Source organism: Rutidosis leptorrhynchoides, chromosome 8 (assembly GCF_046630445.1).
Source record: "Rutidosis leptorrhynchoides isolate AG116_Rl617_1_P2 chromosome 8, CSIRO_AGI_Rlap_v1, whole genome shotgun sequence".
In the NCBI taxonomy this organism is placed as follows: Eukaryota; Viridiplantae; Streptophyta; class Magnoliopsida; order Asterales; family Asteraceae; genus Rutidosis; species Rutidosis leptorrhynchoides.
Genome location: NC_092340.1, coordinates 263447600 through 263469010, shown reverse-complemented (window position 1 = coordinate 263469010; position 21411 = coordinate 263447600). Strand labels below are relative to the sequence as shown.

General features: G+C 34.6%; 2 protein-coding genes across 2 annotated transcripts; both read left to right on the top strand.

The window, feature by feature from the left end:
• The first annotated feature begins 8985 nt into the window (after positions 1-8985).
• On the top strand, positions 8986-10206 carry LOC139864184 (uncharacterized). The gene has a single exon (XM_071852768.1). It carries the CDS (start codon positions 8986-8988, stop codon positions 10204-10206), a length of 1221 nt encoding a protein of 406 aa, XP_071708869.1.
• Positions 10207-10224: 18 nt separating this feature from the next.
• Positions 10225-12063, top strand: LOC139864182 (uncharacterized). The gene has a single exon (XM_071852767.1). It carries the CDS (start codon positions 10225-10227, stop codon positions 12061-12063), a length of 1839 nt encoding a protein of 612 aa, XP_071708868.1.
• Positions 12064-21411: the final 9348 nt, after the last annotated feature.

The window sequence follows — 21411 nt, the reverse complement described above, 5'->3', positions numbered from 1 at the left end:
TCTCAATCCTTCACTCACTAATCTCACTTGAAATCAAATGGGTTTTTATGTTTTGAGAGAAATTGGAGAAAGAAAAGAGAAAAGGAAATGAATTAAATGGATAAGTGATGGAGATTTAATGCTCTAATCGGATCTACATGTAAAAAGACGAATTTGCCCTTGAACCACTTATTTTAAAACAAAAATCCGGAACCAGTTCACCCAGTGGGTCACGGCGCGACCCCAATTGTCGCGGCGCGACAGTTAACATATTTTACGAGATGTCTTAAATCATTCCTGACTCAGATTATAGTTATTTGTCGCGGCGCGGCCTTCTACTCCGCGGCACGACATTTAAAAGAAAACTCGACCCTTCTTATCATGCCTCCTGACTCTGGTTTGAGTTCAATGTCGCAGCGTGACAAAGGCTTCTGCGGCGCGGCAATGGCCTTCAACTGGCCCATTCGACAAATTACACAACTTAACGATTTATTCCACTTGTACACCTTGTTCACGCTTTCTATGCACGTCTAAACTTCATATTTAGGTCTCACATAACTTATCACCATTAAAACTCATGTACAAACTCATGCATGCACACATTCCCAAGTATTTATACATATACGTTTATACAACAACTAACACAACAATTTATTTAATCACATAAACGAACGAGTTACAAGCATACTACGATTAAGTTTGTACCTTTAAATATGTACGGGAAAAATGGGATGTTACACTCAATGAGGAGAATATTTCTCAAGAGCACTTGAACATTCTCGTTTCTCGATTTGGGGTTAAGGGGACTGGACTCCGATACTTTGCCGGAAGAATTTGGGTACCTAGTTATGGGGATCTACGGAGCCTTATTCTAGACGAAGCCCACAAGTCAAGGTATTCGATTCATCCAGGAGCTGGTAAGATGTACCACGACCTCAAGGTTCAATATTGGTGGTCGAACCTCAAAAGGGATGTTGCAGCTTATGTTGGAAAGTGTTTGACTTGTTTCAAGATCAAAGTAGAACATCAGAAGCCATCTGGATTACTCCAACAACCTGAAATCCCGCAATGGAAGTGGGAAGGAATAACAATGGATTTCATCACGAAACTACCGAAGACGGTAGGAGGTTATGATACCATATGGGTTATTGTTAACCGTCTTACCAAATCTGCTCACTTCCTAGCCATGAAGGAAACTGATACGATGGAGAAACTGGCGCAATTATACATAAAGGAAGTTGTATCTCGACACGGTGTACCCTTATCGATTATCTCAGATCGTGATACCCATTTTGCTTCTAGGTTTTAGCGTTCTTTACAAGAAGCCTTGGGAACACGTCTTGACATGAGTACCGCATATCATCCGCAGACCGACGGACAGAGCGAAAGCACGATTCAGACTTTAGAGGACATGCTGCGTGCTTGTGTTATAGATTTCGAAAAAACTTGGGAGAAGCATTTACCGCTAGCCGAATTCTCTTACAACAACAGCTATCATGCAAGCATTAATGCCGCACCTTTCAAAGCGTTGTATGGCCGCAAGTGTCGTTCTCCTATTTTCTGGGCCGAAGTAGGTGAGAAGCAAATCACCGGACCCGAGTTAGTCCATGAGACAACGAAGAAGATTGTCCAAATCCAAGCAAGGCTCAAGACGGCCCGTGATCGTCAAAAGAGTTATGCCGACCTTAAACAAAAAGACTTCGAATTCAACGTGGGTGACCGCGTTATGTTGAAAGTCGCACCTTGGAAAGGTGTAATTCGTTTCGAAAAGCGTGAGAAGTTAAATCCGCGATATATTGGTCCTTTCGAGATCTTAGAGCGTATTGGACTCGTTGCTTACCGTTTGGATCTCCAGACTCAGTTGAGCGATGTTCATCCTACTTTTCACGTGTTGAATCTGAAGAAGTGTCTTGCGGAACCAGAACTCGTCATACCACTTGAGGAGCTTACAATTGATGACAAACTTCATTTCGTGGAAGAACCTGTCGAAATTATGGACCGTGAGGTCAAGACCTTGAAACGCAACAAGATTCCGATTGTCCGAGTCCGATGGAATGCAAAACGAGGACCTGAGTTTACTTGGGAACGAGAGGATCAAATGATGCAGAAGTATCCTCACCTCTTCATAACTCTACCATCTACCTCAGCTTAAAATTTTGGGACGAAATTTTCATTAACATGTGGGTAAAGTAACGACCCGACATTTTCGACTTGCTTTTGTGCTTTGTGCTTTCACAAAACTTTTATTTGTGCGTACTGAACTATATTTTACTCTGGGATCTTACTACGTGTGGATTACTTTTGTTTATATATTAAAACGTGCCTTTAAGTACGTAGGTTACTTAACTTAACCCCCGGAAGACTTTATGACCGTTAGTGTTACTTGACATTTTTAACGAACTACGTATTGCGTACACGTTTAACTTTTGTCGTAATCGGAATATTATGACTACAAAATACTAATTGTTATTTTATAATAACAATTACTTGGGTTTTTGGATGCTTAATTACGCTTAGTAATTCACTAGAGCACACTAGTTAGTCTTGTTGGAATTTCTACCTTGTTGGACCTTAGCCCACCCTACACTAGCTAGTGGACTATTTAATTAGTCCAATTATAAATAACTAGTGACCCATTAATAAGTAAGACAAATGCCCATTTATTAGAGGGAACATACTAGCATTTTTGTCAAGTATTATCCTTAATGTTGCATGGGATCCTAACATAAGCACCAACTTTAGACAACCATTAACCAAAAAGCAAAAAGGTGTCCCCCTTGTCCCCCCTTGAAACCCACGACCATCACCACCCTCCCACCTCCTCACCACCTATAAATACAAGCCTTACTTCACCCATTTCACACTTGATTTCAATCGTAATTTACACACACTTACTCTCTAATTCTCTTTCTAGTTCTTCTCTCTCTAAAAAGTGTAAGTATTTGATTTTTCTTCTTCTTCTTCTTCCTTTCTCTCTCACGAAATCATCATCATCATCAAAGGGTCTAGCTTTTTTTAGCTTTTGATCTTGATTACATCTTGTAGATTCAAACATGGATTTGAATTCTTCAAGAACATGGAAGATTCAAGCTTTCTAGCTTTGAATATTCACCTATTTTGTAGATCTAAATCTTTTAGCTTTAATCTTGTTATTTTGTTATAAAGATTCAAACTTGTGTTTGTAATCTTCATATAACTTAAAGACACTACTACATTCCGGCTCATTTAGAGCCCGTCATTTAGACGTGTTCACTATATAACACGTCTAATTTATCACACGGAACACGTCTAATTAATATTTCTACCTAAAAAAACACGGAACACGTCTAATTAAGATTCACAACACGTCTAATTGGTTATCTTCAACACGTCTAAATAAGTTTAACACCTCTAATTGGTAACCACGTCTAATTACTTTTACCGGGAACACCTCTAATTGACAACACGTCTAAAAAGTATTCCAACTAACACGTCTAATTAACAACACATCTAATTATGTCTACCAGGAACACGTCTATATGAAACAACAACACGTCTAATTGACAACACGTCTAATTAGATTTGCCGGGAACACGTCTAAATGCTTAACACGTCTAATAAGTTTCAAAACACACGTCTAATTAGTTTGTAACTAACGCCTTTAACTGTGACACGTCTAAATAAGTTAACGTGATATATATGTTAACGATCTCCGTTTAATCAACCTAACCCTTAAAGTTCTGTTAATTAGTCTACCTAAATTACCAAACACGTCTAATTAAACAAACAATGTAACGAGTTATTTAGGGTTTCATATTGAACGGGTTAATAAACAAGCACGTCTAATTAATATGAAGTTAGTTAGTTACAGAAGAGTTAGGAAATAATTTGATAACTAGGAATGGATTTTGATAAGTATATATAATATAATTATAATATTATAAAATTTTATATACCTTAAATAAATAAGATTTATATTGAAGTTATAAATAATATAAAATATAAAAAATCTTTTCATGAATATAAAAACACACGTTTTTTTAGTTTTTTTTTTCGGCTTGCTCTTGTTTGCTTGTTTAGCTTCGTCGCAGGATTCAAAGATAATGGAGACTTCAAAATATCAGAGGTAATTGAATATTGCTTTTACTTTATACACTTGGGCATTTGTTCTGAAAGTTTGTACAAATATATCACATGATTCACACATGTTTTAATCAGGCTTATAAATCAGGTTTATAACACATGTTTCATTGGATCTATAGCACTAGAATTTGACTATATAACACACCATGATTCACACGATTACCCAACACGATTGTAGTCATGTAGTGCAGAACTGGACAAACAAACGACACACAACCATCTAACTGTTTTAACACGCCAGATTACACAACACGATTCTAAACATCATACAACACTATATTAACAACATATAAACTTTATTAACATTATATAAACACACTATATGTAACCTATAACATATAAACCCTTATTATTCAATGAAAGAAAGTTATACTATATAGTAACAACTAGTGTTCGAACCCTCGCTTCGCGCCGGGGTTCGGTTTTCAATATATTGTATTGCGTTTAGTTTGTAAAATTATTTCGTGGCTAAAGATGATATCGTTGAAGCGTAACTCGAGTCGAACTAAAAGGTATAATCCGTGAAAGATTTAAATGTTATTTTAAATTAACAATATATGTACATCTCCGCGTTTCACTATGGAATTGTCGACTTTTAAAAATTTAACGCAAAATTGACGTGTATGAGAAGTACCTCAAATATTTAGCATTTTTTAAAAAGCGTCCGATTTGCGTATAGTTAGTGACAGTGTGCTCCTAAAATTGTTTCGAGTTTAACGATGGTGTCAGAAAAATTTAACTCGGTGCGAGCGAGAAGATATGGCCCGTTGAATATTTGGGTGTAGTTTTTTTAAATTTTTTTATGAAAATGAGTATTTGACACTTTACCCCCTGTTTGGGGGTCGATTTTAATATTTGAACAAACTATGGGGGCTTTTTTAAAAAAAAGGTGGAAAAGGGGGAAAAAAGTGAAAGAAAGAAAGCACCCCTGGTGACTGTTAATCGTTTTTGTCTATTAGGTAGTATATAAAGTATGTAGTCGATTTATAATGAATGAGAAGTTTAATGGTTAAAGTATAAAATCTTAAAAGTTTGGGATAAGGTTGTAAAAAACCATAAAGTTAACTATTATATGTTTTTTTGGGTCTAAAATGTAAGTAAGTAAAAGAGTGGGGGTAGTTTGTGAAAATTTTGGGGTTACTATTCATTTGGACGATACCTTTTAGATATAAGGTATAATAGGCAAACACAACCTGATAGTAGTAGCAGAACCAACCGGGTCAGCTTAAACAAAACCTGGATAACAACTCAACGCTATGTTTGGTGAAGTAATAACAACTCAAAACCTGGATAACAAAACCTGGATAACCTGATTATTTACCTGCTGCACAATATGGCAACCAAAAGAAAACCAAACATATAAACCTATTCTAATATATATATGCCTAATTCAGAAACCAATTTAGAAAAAAACCCATGAGGTAGTATACATGTCATATCAGACCCAGTAACCAATATGATAAGCAATGTTGACCTTATAACCACCTTCAGTGGCAATCATAACCCAAAGTACAATCTTTACCCTAATCATAACCCTAAGTACAGTTGCATTGGCAAATTACCATAAACAAAGACAATTATATTAGCAGATCAAAACTTCATACAAAAGGAGCATCACAAATATTCATTAGATCCAATATAAAGTAGAATCACAAATATACATTTAAAACATAGTTATATTAGCATCAATAATATTCATCACAAATTACAATTTTATTGGATTGTTCTCACTCATACCTGTGCCATCTTTGACGAAAACATTTTTTGAAAGCTTCTGTAATAAGATTCTTTCAGACTTCCTTCTTCTTGGTGGAGGACTGGGTTTCATTCTGAAATTTGTTAGCTCTGCATCAATATGTCTAATCAGTGGATCTTTCTCTGTATTAACTTCTTCCATCAACATTTCTTCATCAATATAATCAGAAAACTCTGCAACTTTTTCTGCTTGATTAACCTTTTTAGACACTCCATCTTTTATTTCTTGAACCACAAAATCTTCTTCTTTATCCACATTTTCTTCTTCGTCTTCGTTCATCACCATCTGGACATCATCATATGAAACATACTCTGCATCTTCTTCAATCACTGCATCTTCTTTTTCATTGATGTTGTCATGAACATTTAAATTTTCATCAGGCATTTCTTTTTCAACATCCTGTTCATTAACAAACATGAATAACTAAATGTGGTAAGTAATTTAAAAGTCTAGAAAAAAAACAACATTTAGTTAAATCAGTTATCTTTATGTGTTTCGATTGTTTCACTATTTTTTTGGTGAATTTCTGATGTTCAACATCCTCATCATCATCAACATCCTTTTCATTTTCACCTTCCCCTTCATCAGCACCTTTCACTAAATTATCAACTTTCCATTCATCAGCACATTCCACTTCATCTTCATCATCAGCCCTCTCATCAACATCTTTTTCATCTTCATCATTCTCTTCATCATCAACATCTTTTTCATCATTATCATCATTATCTTCATCATTAACATCCTCACCATCATCACTCTTTTCATTTTCCTGAGCCCATTCATCAGCACCTTCCACTTCATTATCACCTTCATCTTCATTATCAGCCTTCTCATCAACATCCTTTTCATCTTCATCATTCTCTTCATCATCAACATCTTCTTCATCATCATCATCATTCTCTTCATCCTCTTCATCATCAAGCTTTTCCTTTTCCTGAGACTTCTCATTAGCACCTTCCACTCCATTATCACTATCATCTTCATCATCAGACTTCTCTTCATCATCAAAATCATCTTCATGATCAGAATTCTCATCAACATCCTCTTCATCATCTTCTTTCTCTTCATCATCTACATCTTCTTCTTCATCATCATTCTCTTCTTCATCATCATTATCTTCATCAACAACATTCTCTTCATCATCATGCTTTTGGTTTTCGTGAGACTTCTGATTAGCAAACATGAAATATAAAATGTAGTAAGTAAGCATTTAAATATTGTAAGAAACATAACATCAGTTAAATCAGTTACCCTCATTCCATTATAGTCTGATTTCTATTTCTTTATGATTTTGCTGTATCCTATTGTGCTACTTATACCCCTTTTTCGACCACCGTGTTCCTTCCCCACATGAGTTAACAAGGCATTCCCGCCTTCTTTATCTGTCCTAACCTGGAAAAAAAAACACAAGTAATCAATTATAGAAAAATGATAAGTTGGTTAGTCTAAAAATTCAAATATAAATATATTACAATTTTCTCTATAAGCGGCGCAAATGTTTCTACTGTCGTCTTCCCTTTGTCATCCGGCTTCATCCTGCCCAGCACGTAATACCTCGCTGCAGGATCTTTGATATTGTGGTATGGTGTACGTTTATGAGGATCATTTGCTTCTGTATCCCATTGTGTTTTTTTCCCACGATATCCCGAACGACCAACTCGAGCATACTTTTCTTTTTCTTTTTGTAAAGCATTTTTCCTGCCTTTTTCTCTTAGTTCCTACACAGTTTTAATGCGATTAAATGCCTTTTTCAAAGCGTTACAATATCACAATGTACCTCCAAACCTGATACAAATCAGGTTGAATAGCACTTACTCGTCTAGCAGGCGTATCTTCGAGTTCACAAAATTTTTCTCATTTTTCTGGAGTTATGAAATCGTAATCTTTTACTTCCACATAAGGAAGCTTGCCTTCATCCATATACGTTCTTAACTTGTGCTTGAATCTCGTAAACGCTGTGTTGCATTTTTGCAGTGTTGTTTTTCGTGCAAAATCGCCTTCGATATTATGAAGTTCCTGTATAACGTAATCTAATGTAAGTGTTGAATGTTGTAACATATATAAATAAAAAGTAATTAAACAAAATCTTAGATTTTAATACCTTTATTTTGTTCCATAAAGTTTGTTTTTGATCAGGAGACACATGCTTCCAATCCTAGTTAAGACGCCAATCTTGCTCGAAAAAATAGCTTGGGTTTTTCCAATAGCTTGGCCAAACTCGTCAAATTCAATCTTCAACTTAACAGCCACTGACTTCTTTTTCAGTTTATTTACACTTCTTTTTTTATTTTTTTGTTGCATCTGTACACAAAATGCAATAGAAAAGATACACATCAAATGCAATAGAAAAGATACACATCTAAGCACCTGCATATACAAATTAAGATAATAGTACAACAAACACAGGCTTATACACAGGCTTATACACCTTAATATCATTTCAAACACATGCAGTCTTATTATTGTGTTATGAATAACACAGCAAACATATCACACATACACAAAATGCAATAACAAGGAAATTGACCGAACTCATAACCAAACCCATTTCAAAGACTAAATGCGCGACAATAATATTCACGTTTTTTTCTGAACCAAAAAAAGTAATAAATTTAGATTATCAAATATACAAAATTAATTATTAATTATAATTACTGATAGGAATTAACCTTTGAAATACACTCTTTTTCTCTTGTGATAAGTTGCTTCGTGTAAGGCATGGTAGCAAAGTAGAATCGTGCTGAGACCGAATCTATAATGGAATAGAAATCGAATAGGGTATCGAACAATTAGGGTTTACAGATTCAAGTGATTTGGGTTACTTCGCGGTTTTTTTTAGAACACAGACAGATAAAAACTCAATTGAGGTAACAAAAGAGAAATGATAATGAGGTAACGGGATTATGATCGATAAAAACTCAATTGATTTTGATTTGGGGTTTTTTTTAACAGTAGACGATACGTGATATTTTTATAGAAAATAAATGTAAATCAGTCAGGTTAACACAATTGCTTAGATGGTTAGGATGTTGCTTGGTAGAGAGGAGGTCGTAGGTTCTAGTCCCTTTTCCAACTTTTTACATTCTTAATTATTAATAATGTATTAACTTTTTCAATGTTGCTTGTAGATGGATCAGAATACTTGGATGTACGAGATAGGTCGCGCTACCTCTGAGTTTATGGATAGTGTAGATGAATTTATTACAGTTGCCGAGACTGATCAACTAGAAAAAGGAAAGACTGCAATTAGTTGTCCTTGTAAGAAATGCAAAAATGCACGGTGGTATGCTGATTCAACCGATATCAAAAGTCATCTAATTGCACGCAGATTTATGAGAGGATACACATGTTGGTCTTTTCATGGTGAGTCACTAGCTGACCTTAACCCGTCTGTTTTGGATAACGATACCGATAATGAAGACGATTCATACAATAGTGACAATAATGTTAATTTTGATGACATGTTTGACGATTTGGATATGGAGGATAATGTTGCTGATAAGTATCATGACAGATTACAACAACTATTTGTTGACGCTGAAAAACCTTTATATACCGGTTGTATGAATTTTTCAAAACTCTCGGCCGTGATACAACTGGTTAATTTAAAATCAAACAATGGTTGGAGTGACACAAGTTTCACTAGCCTGTTAGAGTTGTTGAACAAAATGCTACCAGAAGGTAATGAGTTGCCGGTTTCAACATACCAAGCAAAGAAATTAATGTGCCCAATGGGATTGGAAATACAGAGAATACATTCTTGTCCAAATGATTGTATGTTATACAGGAATGAAGTCAAAGACCTTCATCAATGTAAGGTATGTGGTACATCTAGGTATAAACGTGGAAAACCGACTGATAATGTTGATAGTGATGTGTCGGAAAATGGACCTCCTGCAAAATTATTGTGGTACTTGCCTATCATACCAAGATTAAAGAGATTATTTGCGAATGAGAAAGATGCAAAATTATTACATTGGCATGCTGAAGATCGTAAAAATGATGGTAAAATGCGACATGTGGCCGATTCACTTCAGTGGAAAAATTTTGATAAAGATTTTAAAGAATTTGGGGATGAGATACGTAATATAAGGTTCGGACTCAGTTCAGATGGAATTAATCCGTTCGGAGATTTGAGTAGCCGTCACAGCACGTGGCCTATTCTTCTATGCATTTATAACCTACCGCCTTGGCTATGTATGAAAAAAAAATACATAATGATGTCTCTTTTGATTCAAGGCCTAAAGCAACCTGGAAACGACATTGATGTTTATTTGCAACCATTAGTTGATGAAATGATGGAATTATGGAGTACCGGCATACACGTTTATAATGCATACAAGAAATAATACTTCCAACTACGGGCAATGCTTTTTTGCACCATTAATGATTTTCCTGCTTATGGTAATTTGTCTGGATATAGTACGAAGGGGAAAAAGGCATGTCCTATTTGTGAGGAAAATACTCACTCGATATGGCTCACAAATTGTAAGAAACCGGCATTTATGGGGCATCGGAGAGAGCTTGCTGAGAATCACCCGTATCGTAAAAAGGTGGATTTATTTGATGGTACTATAGAGGATAGAAAACTACCAGCACCGTTGGATGGAGAAATTACACTCTCCAAAGTTGCTAATATAAAAGTTGTGTTGGGAAAGAAAGGTTTTGGTCCTCCAAAAGGTATTTGGAAGAAAAAGTCTATTTTTTGGAAATTACCCTACTGGAAGCATTTACGAGTCCGACATTGTATTGATGTTATGCATATTGACAAAAATGTGTGTGAAAGTTTGATAGGGTTACTGTTGAACATTCCTGAAAAAACAAAAGATGGAATTAAAGTTAGAAGGGACATGGAATTAATGAATATCAGACCAGAGCTACAACCTAAAGATATTGATGGAAGGCCCACCAAGTTTCTTCCTCCGGCCTGTTATACTATGTCGAAGGTCGAGAAAACTAAATTTTGTCAATGTTTACATGGTATTAAGGTTTCATCAGGATACTCTGCTAACATTAGGAAGTTGGTTTCGATGAAAGATTTGAAGTTACTTGGTATGAAGTCACATGATTGTCATGTACTAATGATCCAGATGATTCCTATCGCAATTCGTGGAATTCTTCCCAACCGTATTCGACACACAATAACAAAACTATGCTTATTTTTCAACATGATTCATTCAAAGGTGATTGATCCTGATGTGCTGGATGAATATCAAAGAGATATCATACTTACTCTTTGCGAACTCGATATGTACTTTCCACCTTCTTTCTTTGATGTCATGGTTCATTTGGTATCTCATATTGTAGGAGAAATAAAGGCATGTGGTCCAGTTTTCTTACGGTATATGTATCCATTTGAAAGATATATGGGTATCTTGAAAGGTTATGTAAGGAACCTTAATCGACCAGAAGGCAGTATCATTGAAGGATATGCATCCGAAGAGGTGATCGGATTCTGCACAAGCTATATGGATGGGTTTAAAAGTGTCAGGATTCCACAAAGTCGTCATGAAGGAAGACTAGCAGGTCAAGGGACACTTGGGCGTAAGACAGGCTATTCAAATGTTGCCGATTATCAAGAGGCTCATTTTAATGTCTTACAACACACTACATCTATTGATCCGTTCATACAAGAACCCATGGCGTTCTTGAGACAACAAAACCCTAAAAAGAGTGCAAAGTGGTTGGCAAATCAACATAAAATAACTTTTTCAGAATGGTTGAAAGACAAAGTTAGGAGGACACTTCCAAATATTGATAAAACAGTCGAAGCTTTGGGATTCGCCCCTAAACATGTGTTCCAATATCAAGGATATGACATAAATGGGTACACCTTTTACACTAAAGCTCAAGACAAGAAGAGTAAAACACAAAATGGCGGTGTCACGGTGATAGCCTCGTCGACGGAATTCACCATGGTCAATCGTGAAGAAAGATCAAGGATCGCTAAAAAATCTTATTATGGTGTCATTCAAGAAATATGGGAATTAGGTTATGGTGATTCGTACACTATACCCTTGTTCAAGTGTAAGTGGGTTGATAATGACCGCGGTGTTCAAGTTGATGAAGATGGTTTTACAACTGTTAATCTTTCCACCAATAGATATAAAGAAGAACCATTCATTCTAGCAAAACTAGTTACTCAAGTATTCTTTATAGAAGACCCAAAGGATCCTAGATGGCATGTGGTTCAGTATGGAAAATGACGGATTATTGGTGTCGAGAACATTGTTGATGAGGATGAGTACGACCAATTTGATGAGTTACTGCCATTTTCAGTCGGTGTTCAACCTACGAATGAAGTTGTTGTTGGAAATAATACAATCTACTTTAGAGAAGACCATCAGGAAGGAGACGAGGTTACAGACACATAAAAATTGTTAAAACCTATGATTGATTACCTTTTTTTGTACACACACGAGTATATTTTTTAATGACTTATGCAACATGTCTTTTATGTCTTTTGTTAATTTTTTTTACCATGAAAAATTTACTTTATGTTATTACCTTTTAAATTAATAATACCAATCTATACAATACATATACAAATAATTCTAAAACAAGCACACACACACACACACACACACACACACACACATATATATATATATATATATATATATATATATATATATATATATATATATATATATATATATATATATATATATATATATATATATATATATATATATATATATATATATATATATATATATATATATATATATATATATATATATATGTGTGTGTGTGTGTGTGTGTGTGTGTGTGTGTGTGTATATGCACATTTTTCAGTATTAATACCGGGAACAAACCGCGATCACCAGACCATCCAACTTCTTTGTATACCCTAAACCATCCCACTTCATCATCAAACCACCGGAAACACCCTACTCCATCATCATAGAACGGCAATTATTTGACGAACGAAATTGATTTCGTCCTCACGGCTGAAGGATCGTCTCAAATACAGGTATTGATGGTTTTTTTAGTTATCTAATTGTTCTTTACTCGAATATTCTTACTATTGACGTAATGACCATAAAATCATACTATTATACTTGAATCGAGTTGTGTTATTAGGAAACAATAATTGAAAATTAGGTTATATACATGCACATTTTGTCTTAGATTATTCAGAAAATGGACACAATAGGGTTTAAAAGTGGTTAATAGATGCTGCGGAAAGAGTCTAATATATTTTGTGTTAAAGACGAAGTGCCCTAAATATCAGACTATTATACCTAAATCTAGTTGTGTTAATTTGACCATAATTATTATTGTTACCTACATAACTGATATGTACATATATGTTGATTTTACAGAAGCATAAATAATCTCTAAAGTTTTCATTTATGGCTACCTACAATCGTCCACCATCGTTCATCCACATAATACGATTAGCAGATAAGCTTGAACTGGTATTGTTTCATTGCTGTTTTAACCTTAAAATTATATATTTTATACAGCAAAACCATTGTAAGACATATCAGGTTATTATGTTTTGTTATAGGCTTTGGGGCATGAATGGTATGTTGACCATTATGATACCATGTTTCCAAGACATTCTGTTATCATCCACACCCTGCTAGGATATAAATCTGAAGTTACATTTTCGATGAATGATCGTAGCCGTATGATACTTGGCGATGGCTGGTTGAAGATCATGAATGATCTTGATATTGGAGAAGGTGATATCCTACTAATGACTGGAATTGACAAAAGAAACTACGAGTTGGCTATTTACTCACCTGACCTGTTTCAAAAGAATTTTTATGGTCCATTCACATCTTTCAAAGTATTGACTCGAATTCAGGAAAAAGTGTATGCAAATGCTCCATACAGACGTTTCCCTTCATTCATGAAATTCGTCAACAATCCAAATGAACCAGGATTGGTATGTTCATTTTTCTCTCTCGCATATGTAACACACATTTAGTATGTGTACATGATTATTATCTTAACAAATTAGTTTTATATTTCTTTAACAAAAATAGCATTATTTTTTATTGGATGTAGATACTGCCAAAGGAATGGTTAACAACTACTTTCGGAAACTCTGGACCCAAACAACAAATGATTGTTCACTTTCAAAGATGGTACAACAAAAGGGTGGTGGTAATCTTAGTTGAAGACGATGTTGTTTTGTAGGAAGGATGGTCTGAGTTGCTTACAGACCTTAAAGTGGCGTCTGGTGATTGTATGGTCTTTTATGCAACTGATTCGGAAAATCTTGAGCTGGTACTTTATGACCATCGTGGTGTAGAAAAGGGTTGTTTATTGACTTTTCAGCTGATGGACGATGATGTTTCTACTAACTGGGAAAGAGGATCAACTTCCCAATCCATTCCTGAAATCATTTACAATGATGACAGTTCAGACAGTGATACTGAAAGTGATACCTCAGAAGATGAACCAATGCCTCAACAACATCAACATCCTAATCGTGTTGTGATTATCAAAATACCGTCTGGTAACTTGTTTGTACGCTTCTTATCTATTTAAAGTTTAACATTCATCAACTGATAAATGGTGGTACACTACTTGTCTTATCTTTTTACATATCAACGTTTTATGCTTCATCATTATAGAATAATAATTTGGTTAAACTGTTGGCTAAATATGTATTTTCTTTTTCGTTAGCGTCTTCCAACGGAGTTTATTGGACTCCCAGGACTGAGGAGTGGGTGTTATGTGAGTTGCTTTAATCATGATGGTGATGAATTCCAGTGGCGTTTGAAGCAGGAGACAAGGAAAAAGAAACCAAATCTGGCAGTTACTTACGGTTTTCCAGAGTACCGATCAATCAATGGCCTGATTCCTGGTCAATATTATGAACTAACGTACAATCTGGAGCAACAAAACTTTTATCTTTAGTTGGTTGATTTAAACAATTGTACTTACTATTGGTGTATAAGTGTTGTACATTCTGGATGTTGTTAGGTTACATATTTTTTGTTGCACTTGTACCATGTATTTAAGTGTGTTTGTTGTAAACTTTTGGATACGGTAATGTTTTCCAATGATGCATGCAGTTTAGTAATAATTACTTCTTGCATTACTTTTGATTACAAATTTGCAACTCAATGCAATTTTAAGCATTTACCAATGATGGAACAATAGACTCATTTAAAACATACATTTCATTAGAAAATATTCTACATTTACTACATTGAAAAAGCCAAATACATACAATTTACCATGACAAGTGAACCAGCTTTTAAGGTTGTTACTTGTGACGCGCAACTTCAAATATGATCAAACTTGAATTAGACAAAATAGTTTATTGTGCACTACAATGTTCCATTAGTAAACAAGATTAAAGAACCTACACATTGAACAATAATTGTATGCGATTACGATAGTAATTTACCAAACATCAACATCGACTATTAAATACGAACATAATTTACATATCATAATATAAAATTCTTACATACATTAGTAAATCTAAAACATAAATTGTACTCCGGTGAGGAACTAAAAAAGTTATCAAAACATGTACATGTGCAAATCGTACATAGACTACAACTACTCCACAAATTAGAGTTATTAAATCTGCACTATCAAAAGACTATTGACCCTAATGAGATTGTTAAAGTGGGTGGCGTCCATCCATGACCATGAAAAAACTCTTGTACCGACGTGAGAACCCAATCATACACCTATCACCCACTTTGTACCCATTCAAAGCCACAAATTACTCCCAACCTTTCGAAACAAAAAGCTTTTTTTTGGTTACATCTGTGGCCTGTTTTATGTCCCACCAATGAAATATCCCTTCCAAATCCAAGCATATATAGGTTCAGCCAGCCTCAAGTTCTCGAATGTGGTTAAAGTCCTCGGGTAGTTCCTAAATGACATTGACATATTATTTGTTAATGATTTCATAATTATTTGTCATTGCTATATACACAAATACGTTTAACTGTTTCTCTAAAAAAGTATCTAACTCACCCAAAAAGTTCCCCTTGGTATGTCGAAGAAGATGTATGTAACATCAATGGTGCTCCATATGTTGTACCTTTCAGCTCTATTTAGCTGGTCAAGGGCGAGTGCACGTGTTTGACTAGTAGAGGCATCATTGTTTCCAGCTGTATTTGTGATTCAATTCATTAATATGAAAACAAAGAACAAAATACTCAATTACATCACAGATCAATTGTTAGATTTAAAATGGTTAGATAAAATGTATAAGCTGTCATTTTGAAACCTAAGCAAACTATATTGGTATTGTAGCTTGAAAGTTCACAATACATATTGCTTTAACATAAATCAATCCCTAAGTAACCTGTTGGGAATCTGCAGATAATTAGCAAATAATATATACATGTGCAATATCATAAATGAACATTTGGTATGAACTTAAAGGTATAACACAATAAATTTACAGACTCACACCTGCATGAGTGTAATTCCAAAAAAAAAACACTGATATTATATATCCACATAAATGTGAGATAAAATGGATTCAGGTTTAAATAAAAAAGCATAAATACATGTGAAGTGTAGATCTGTTGTTTGATTTTAATGATTTACAATAAACAAATGTGATGATAAACTTTGTTCAAAATTTTTTAGGTTTTCAATTCGGAAAACCATGTGCTTACAGTTAATAAACAACAAAATTTGGTTTTAGAAAACACATTAACCTGATCTCGACATGGCCGGAGATGGTTGTAGTTGATTGTTATTGCAAGTACAGAGATGGTGGCAGGTGAAAAGATACTCAGTATGAGGTACTTGAGAAGGTGAGGGATTTTTTGTATTGCCTTTTTTTTTAAACAGATATTTTTTAAAAATACCGGATCATTTTTGCCTGGGCCGGGTCAAGTAGCGTAGTACGGTGTATTAAAAATACCAAATATTTTACTATAGGTAAAATACCTAAACTTCTTCATCATCAGATCAGCTTAATGGACAAATCCCACAATTTGGTCTCGAAAATTTTAAATTAACCGCCAACCTAATTAACACCACTAATTGACACAAAACAACCCGATCATAATTGAAACAAACCGCCAATCTCATTCACTGTTTTATTATTTTCACAAACCCTAGCAGTGATCCATACTCCCACGAACTCTGTAGGTAACTGCAGAAACCCCCTAAATTCGATAAATTCAAGAACTTGAAACATCAAACATCATGGTACGTTTATGATTTCAATTCTATTGTATGCATACCTAGAACTACTAGTATTGTTAAGGTATTAGTCTTGTTATTATTGTTAGCTACTTATTATTGATTTTTTTAATGTATACAGAGCCAAAACAATAGGCCTAAACGAGGAGTTAGCAAACTTAAAGAAAAATTAGTGATTCCATTTGTGGTTGAATTTGACGAATTTGGGCATGCTATAGGAAAATATCAAGCTTTGTTTGCCAGTAACATAGGTGTTCTTACAAGGCGTAGGATTGATTTTCTTGAGAATGATTGGAAAGTAGTATCTGACGATGAGAAAGACGCGTTATGGTTGGACATAAAGGTATCAAATCATAACTTATAAGAATTTTGTTTCATAAAGGTATCAGAATTTGTTAAACTAATGTTTAATTATATATATGTAACAACATTTACAGCAACATCATTTTATCAAAGATGATTTTGCGAAGAAACAAAGGCTTCATCATTGCAACGGGGCTTTTAAGAGATTCAGGGCCAAGTTAAGAATGTATAAGGTTCAAGGCAAGCTTCCTTATCAAGAAGTGCCTGATTACGGTTTCATAACTCCAGTAAAATGGACAGAATTTTGTCAACTTGAAAACACACCAGCAAAAAGGGTTAGTGTTATGCATTTGCTTTTAAACATGTATGGAATTACATTTTTAAATTGATGGCAACTAATGTGCTTTTTAATCCCATGCAAATTGTAAAGGAATTAGGAGAAAAAGGCAGAGCAAACACCTTGAAACAATCAAAAGATAATTACGCCTGTGTAGGTCATTCAGGTTATCGAGGCCATAAAGAAGAATGGGAGTCGAAGAAAAAAGATCCTGAAAGGCGTACCGTATACCACGATATCTCCAATCCTGCTACAAGGAATTATGTACTCGGAAGGATGAAGCGAACGAAAGAATCGAAGAGGCCAATAGTTCCAGATACGAATGTGTCCCTTGTAGATAAAATTGTAATATACTTTAAATTGATTTTATAGCCTTATTAACCTAGAATTGTTTTATAACCGATTAATTTTCTTGTTTTGTTCCAGGTTAATACAGATAAAAAAGGTGATGATGCCTTGTTAGTGAATGTGGGAAAAGAACACGGCGGTAGAACCAGAGGTGTTAGCAGCATGCTAGGATATAGCAAATTTGGTAAGAAACAAAAGGGAGAGCAATTCGTAACAATGGAAAAGGTACAGGAATTTATGGCTCAGGAGGTGCAAAGGGTGGTGGTACTGGAAAGAGAAAAAACAGGAACACATGAAACTTCACATGAAAGAGCTACAACACCTGAACATCATTACCCGACAGAACATCATGACAAGACAGGAAATATGCAACTGGTAGACGAACAAGTCGACGAACCGGTAGACACACTGGAAGTCTTACAGGTAGACAAACTGGAACAGGTAAACGAACAGGTGGTGTTGAATGACAAGTTTGTTGAGAGAAAACGGGGAATGGAAGATCACCCAGTTGTGGAGAAACAAGTGGAGATCCAGCAAATAGAGGTGGAACAAGATAGAGTGGCTAAAAAACAGAAAGTGGATGCACTAGGCATGCAAAAAGAAGTGATTCATGAACCAAGAGTTCAAGAGCAAAGGGTCAAAAACCAACCATTTGCAGACTTGCAAAACATAAAGGTAACTGGTCTTCTTTTATTTCAAAAGCTAAATGGATAATTCAATACACATTTAAAGTATTAAATACTCTACATATTATATTTGTTGTTTTTAATTTTTACAGGACGAAGTTGAAATCTTGTTATTTAACCCACATCGTTTAGAGTCTCTTGTGTGTGGTCAGGGTACACTATATCCAGCCAACGAATTTACTCAAGTAAATGGGGAAAAAGTTGTTCCTTCTTACATGAAGGTGAAAATAAACAACTTTACTAAGGACAACACGTTATTGAGGCTTCCAATACCAGTCAAAGACTTGTTAAAAATACAGTGAAGGAGGTTTTAGGTGATGTGGTTGGAAGTTTTATACAATGGCCTCTCATGAAAATGACTCGCGTCACCAAGGTACATGTACTGTAGAGCTTACTTACCCATTTCTTGTGTTAATCTAAGTATTATAAATTATATCTTCATTCATGAATTGGAGGCATATGTAAATGACATCAGTGCCCAAAAAAAACAGTACACAGTTCAAGTGGTGACACCACAAAGACTAATGGAATTTCAACAAAAAAAGGTTATTAATGTTTATATTCTGAATAATTTTTTTTCATGTAATACTCTCTGTATAGTTGAATACTCTGCCAATATTTGGATACTCTGAATACTTGTATAATTTTTACTATAAATATATTTAAATTTCATGTGTGTAACTTTATAGGTGAAGACAGAAATCGTTTTGTTCCACCCCACGATTTCAGAACCTACACCTTGTGCTAGGGGTATATGCATCCAACCGATGAGACTACCTTGATACATGGAAAGCGTGTGCTTCCGTGCTACATGAAGGTGTCCATAAACTTTGTTTTGCCTAGATTTGAATCTACATTGCTTCCAATACCAGATAAAAATCTTGAGTCTAATACACTAAAAGAGGCTATTGGGGCTATGATACAATGGCCTCTCTTGAAACTTCGTCCTTCAGAGAAAAACAAGGTACATGTATAATTGCTTACATAATTTCTTGTATTGGTAAACTGATTTTAAGTGTTATATTTAATTTTGCCTCGATTGTTATCAGGATAGTGCAATGAAATCAAAGAGGGTGGGATTACAAAATAGAATAGATAAAAGCAATGTGTCTATTGGTACTGGTAGTAAGCAGGTATATATATGCTCATCAAATTTAAGTTACATCATCATACGTATATACCTATATAATTTAAGTTATCTGATGTGGTGTTGCAGGTGCATCCACATAACAATGGAGATTCAGGAATGCAACACCAAAAAAAGAGAGAACAATTGTATAGTAAGCTGCTTTCAATGGAACATCTCCTACCCAACAGATCATGTGTACAAGCTGCGTATACTAGATGGATGAGTCGAGAAGATCCTACCACTGGTTTCACTCTTAAAGCAAATCCAGGAGTTTTGGCGTACCCGAAGAGTGCGTAAGTACGATTGGTGCTGATGACATCATCACACTTTGGACAAAGGGTTGCCTGGACTGCAACATCATTTTTTCCTTCATGCTGTAAGTGCATTTAACAATTCATATGCACGTTTGACTATAGTTTTCAGGTTTTGAGCTGACATGTTATTTTTTTTATTTTTTTCCGCATATTAGGGGTCTAGACAAGCTTATGAAAGTAGCTTTTACCGAACCATATGGTTTAATGAACCCTTATTATATATGTGGAACATTTATCACCTCAGACAAAGATTTTATAATCAAGTACTTGAGGACCGCCTTCAACTCTACTCAACAGTCTTTCTTCGCACCATATAATCAGAAGTTTGTAATCATTCCTTATATATTATTGCTTACAAAAATTGTATCGTCTAACGAGTGTATTTTAATTTGCCAGTGGCCATTGGGTGTTGGTTTTTATATCTCACACTGAGTACAAAGGAATCATACTTGATTCTAGGACTCATAAGAAGACGAAAGATGATTATCTGATCACAGACTGCATAATGCAGTAAGAATTATTTCTAAATTAATAATAGTTGTTACATTTATATTTACATTTACATTTACATTTACATTTACACATGTAATAATAGTTGTTGATTTAGAATTATTTCTAAATCTTGATTACATTTACATTATGTCACATTACACAATATCATTTGGTCTTTTATTTGTCTAATTTTGAATAGGGCTTGGGGACCTTTACAATGGAATGTAGTTAAGGTTAGTCATCCTAGCTGTCTACAAACAGTCCTCCAAGTTGTTCATCCATATTTTCATGTTCATTACGTGTTACATGTTAAATTAATACATGTGTATAAATGTGTGGTTATAATGTAGTGCAATCAACAACCCAGCAGTTGGGAGTGTGGATATTATGTGCTCAATTGGATGCATTCGATCGTACATAGTCGTATAAAAAAGGAAGTTATTAATATTGATGAAGTAAGTATTTTAAGTTATGAATTATTAAACTTTATCTTTAGGTATATGTTACAAAAAGCTTATATTATATATGTATATATGTATATATGTATATTTATATACATATATAAAATTTACAGCTATCATGGGATGAACGTTGTTTATCTACAATCGATCTCGACAATATTATGGAAAAATGGCATTTGTGGTCTCCTTTTTGATGTCTGGTATGTGTAACCTTTATGTGATCTGATATTGCGTGTCAACGGTCTTGGAGATTTGGTATTATTGTTAAAGTCCATATATTCATGCATGTTCAAACTACTTTTCTTTCAAAACAGGTAAAGCAAATCAATGGATTTT

Excerpts from the sequence above, each read along its gene's own strand:
- LOC139864184 (XM_071852768.1), top strand. The coding sequence starts at position 8,986 with ATGGATCAGAATACTTGGATGTACGAGATAGGTCGCGCTACCTCTGAG.
- LOC139864182 (XM_071852767.1), top strand. The coding sequence starts at position 10,225 with ATGCTTTTTTGCACCATTAATGATTTTCCTGCTTATGGTAATTTGTCT.